Source organism: Anopheles marshallii, chromosome 3 (genome assembly GCF_943734725.1).
Source record: "Anopheles marshallii chromosome 3, idAnoMarsDA_429_01, whole genome shotgun sequence".
NCBI classification, from domain to species: Eukaryota; Metazoa; Arthropoda; class Insecta; order Diptera; family Culicidae; genus Anopheles; species Anopheles marshallii.
Genome location: NC_071327.1, coordinates 80835584 through 80837543, shown reverse-complemented (window position 1 = coordinate 80837543; position 1960 = coordinate 80835584). Strand labels below are relative to the sequence as shown.

Sequence of the window (1960 nt, the reverse complement as noted above, 5' to 3'; positions counted from 1 at the left end):
ATTGTTATTGGAATTAAAAAATCCCATAAAAAACCCTTTATCCTATCATGATGCAAATAAAGAGCAATTTAGATGTTCGAATTAGTTGCCTACCCCTGATGTAAACATACTTTTGACAGTTGTCAGTCTCGCACGAATTCATGCGCATCTACGGGTTGTTGAATTTGTTCTCCCAAAGCCGTTAATAAATTGTTGCTAAAGCCATGGCTAATAGTGATTCCGAAAGTGAAACAACCGATTCGGACAGTTCCTCAGAGTTGGACGTCGGCAGCAAACGATTTAATCCGCTAAAAGCGCTATATTCTGGCAAGCTGAAAGTGCCTGTGACAACTGCCCGGCTACACGATAACGTTAGCGTACTGGAATCCAAACAGACCATATTGGGCGGCTTCGCGGAACCGTTCGATGAAAATCGGCTTAAGCAAATACGAGCTGCCACAAGTTTGAGCAAATTAAAAGTGGCACCAAAAAACTTATTACCACAAAGAAGATTTCTACCAGAGCAAGGCAAGTAAAGCATTTGTGACGGAACCATGCTATGGAACATTGTTGTTTTGACCGCTCTTCTCGATTTGATAGGTCCAGTAAAGTATGTGAAACCGACACGACACTCCAAAAACATCTTTGTCCGGCTGGAGAAAGGGTTCGAAGGACCGTTGGCGTTAATGCTAACTTGGATGAAGGAACGGCGACGCGTCCGTGTGTACATTCGTAAGCAGAAAGGGGTTCGTGGCCACATTACGGGCGTGATTGAACTGTTCGACAAACACTGGAATATGGCCATTAGCGATGTGTGCGAAACGTGGACCAGACGGAAATATCGTTACAGCGAGAACAACCAGCATCCGGAAAGTATGTCAGCCCCCACGGACTGTAGCGAGCGATTGCGACGGCTCGGAATTGTTCTTCCCAAAACAAAGGTACGCTCGGAAGGTAAAAAGAATGTGATAATAACCCGCAGGCTACCGCAACTGCTGATACAGGGAATGCAGGTAGTGCTGGTTACACCCGAACCGTGCGATCCTCAACCGAGTTCATCGAAGGATGTTAAATAAATAGCCATATCCTTATGAAATCATTCATCCTCATCGTAGTTAGTAATAGACATAGTAATACGTCCGATTATACCTAAATGCGGCTAGAGAGCTTACTTATCCGGAGGCTTCGCAGTCTTGTTGAACGAATGCTCCTAACCGAGGTATTAGCAAAGGTTATTTTGACATACCAATTGTATACTTTTGCACAACTGCAACAATGATATCAACAAAACCGTTGAGCGTGGTTAACCAATTATTTTTAATGATTTTTTCAATAACCTTACTAATTAGCGCAAAGAAAATTTCCTTCAAAACCATTTCCTTGTTCGAAATTTTCCACCCGACCTGCCAGTTTCCCTGTCATTGACTTCTAACCGAAAGTTCGCCACAGGGCAACCGGAAAGTCTATTGCCCTCGCCTGTTTTACGTCAAGCATGGCATTATCCGGCAAGGGGAACCCATGTTGCCACCTTCCCAAACCGACCCGCGCCAAACCATTTTCTGCACATACACTCCTACGTGCTTCTAGCGCCATTCAATTGCATCCGACAGTACGTACGCGGTTGGATAGTGCAAAACAGCGATAAAACCATGATAGGAGATGGCGAAGCAGAGAAAGTTGAAATCATTTCACTTTTCAATACACACACACACACACACACTCAGTCGTGTGATGAAGAAACTGGCCAACATCGTTTCCTTCTCCGTATACGTCATTCGTAATGGCGGGGGATATAAGAGGCGCACCAACGAGGAGGGCTTTTGATAGAAGTTGCGCGTATGTTGCATATTCTGCGTCTTTCCGACTACCGGTTTGCACTTGCGAATGAGTATCGCAAGATGCCCGCCGATGTATGCGATTACATCTCCCGCAGAGATCGCTGGCCTCTGCTACGATGGTACGCTGATAACGGGCAGCAGAG

General features: G+C 45.3%; 1 protein-coding gene across 1 annotated transcript; it reads left to right on the top strand.

The window, feature by feature from the left end:
• The first annotated feature begins 203 nt into the window (after positions 1-203).
• On the top strand, positions 204-1055 carry LOC128714616 (U7 snRNA-associated Sm-like protein LSm11). Its single transcript, XM_053809490.1, has 2 exons — positions 204-507; positions 580-1055. Exons 1-2 carry the CDS (start codon positions 204-206, stop codon positions 1053-1055), a joined length of 780 nt encoding a protein of 259 aa, XP_053665465.1.
• Positions 1056-1960: the final 905 nt, after the last annotated feature.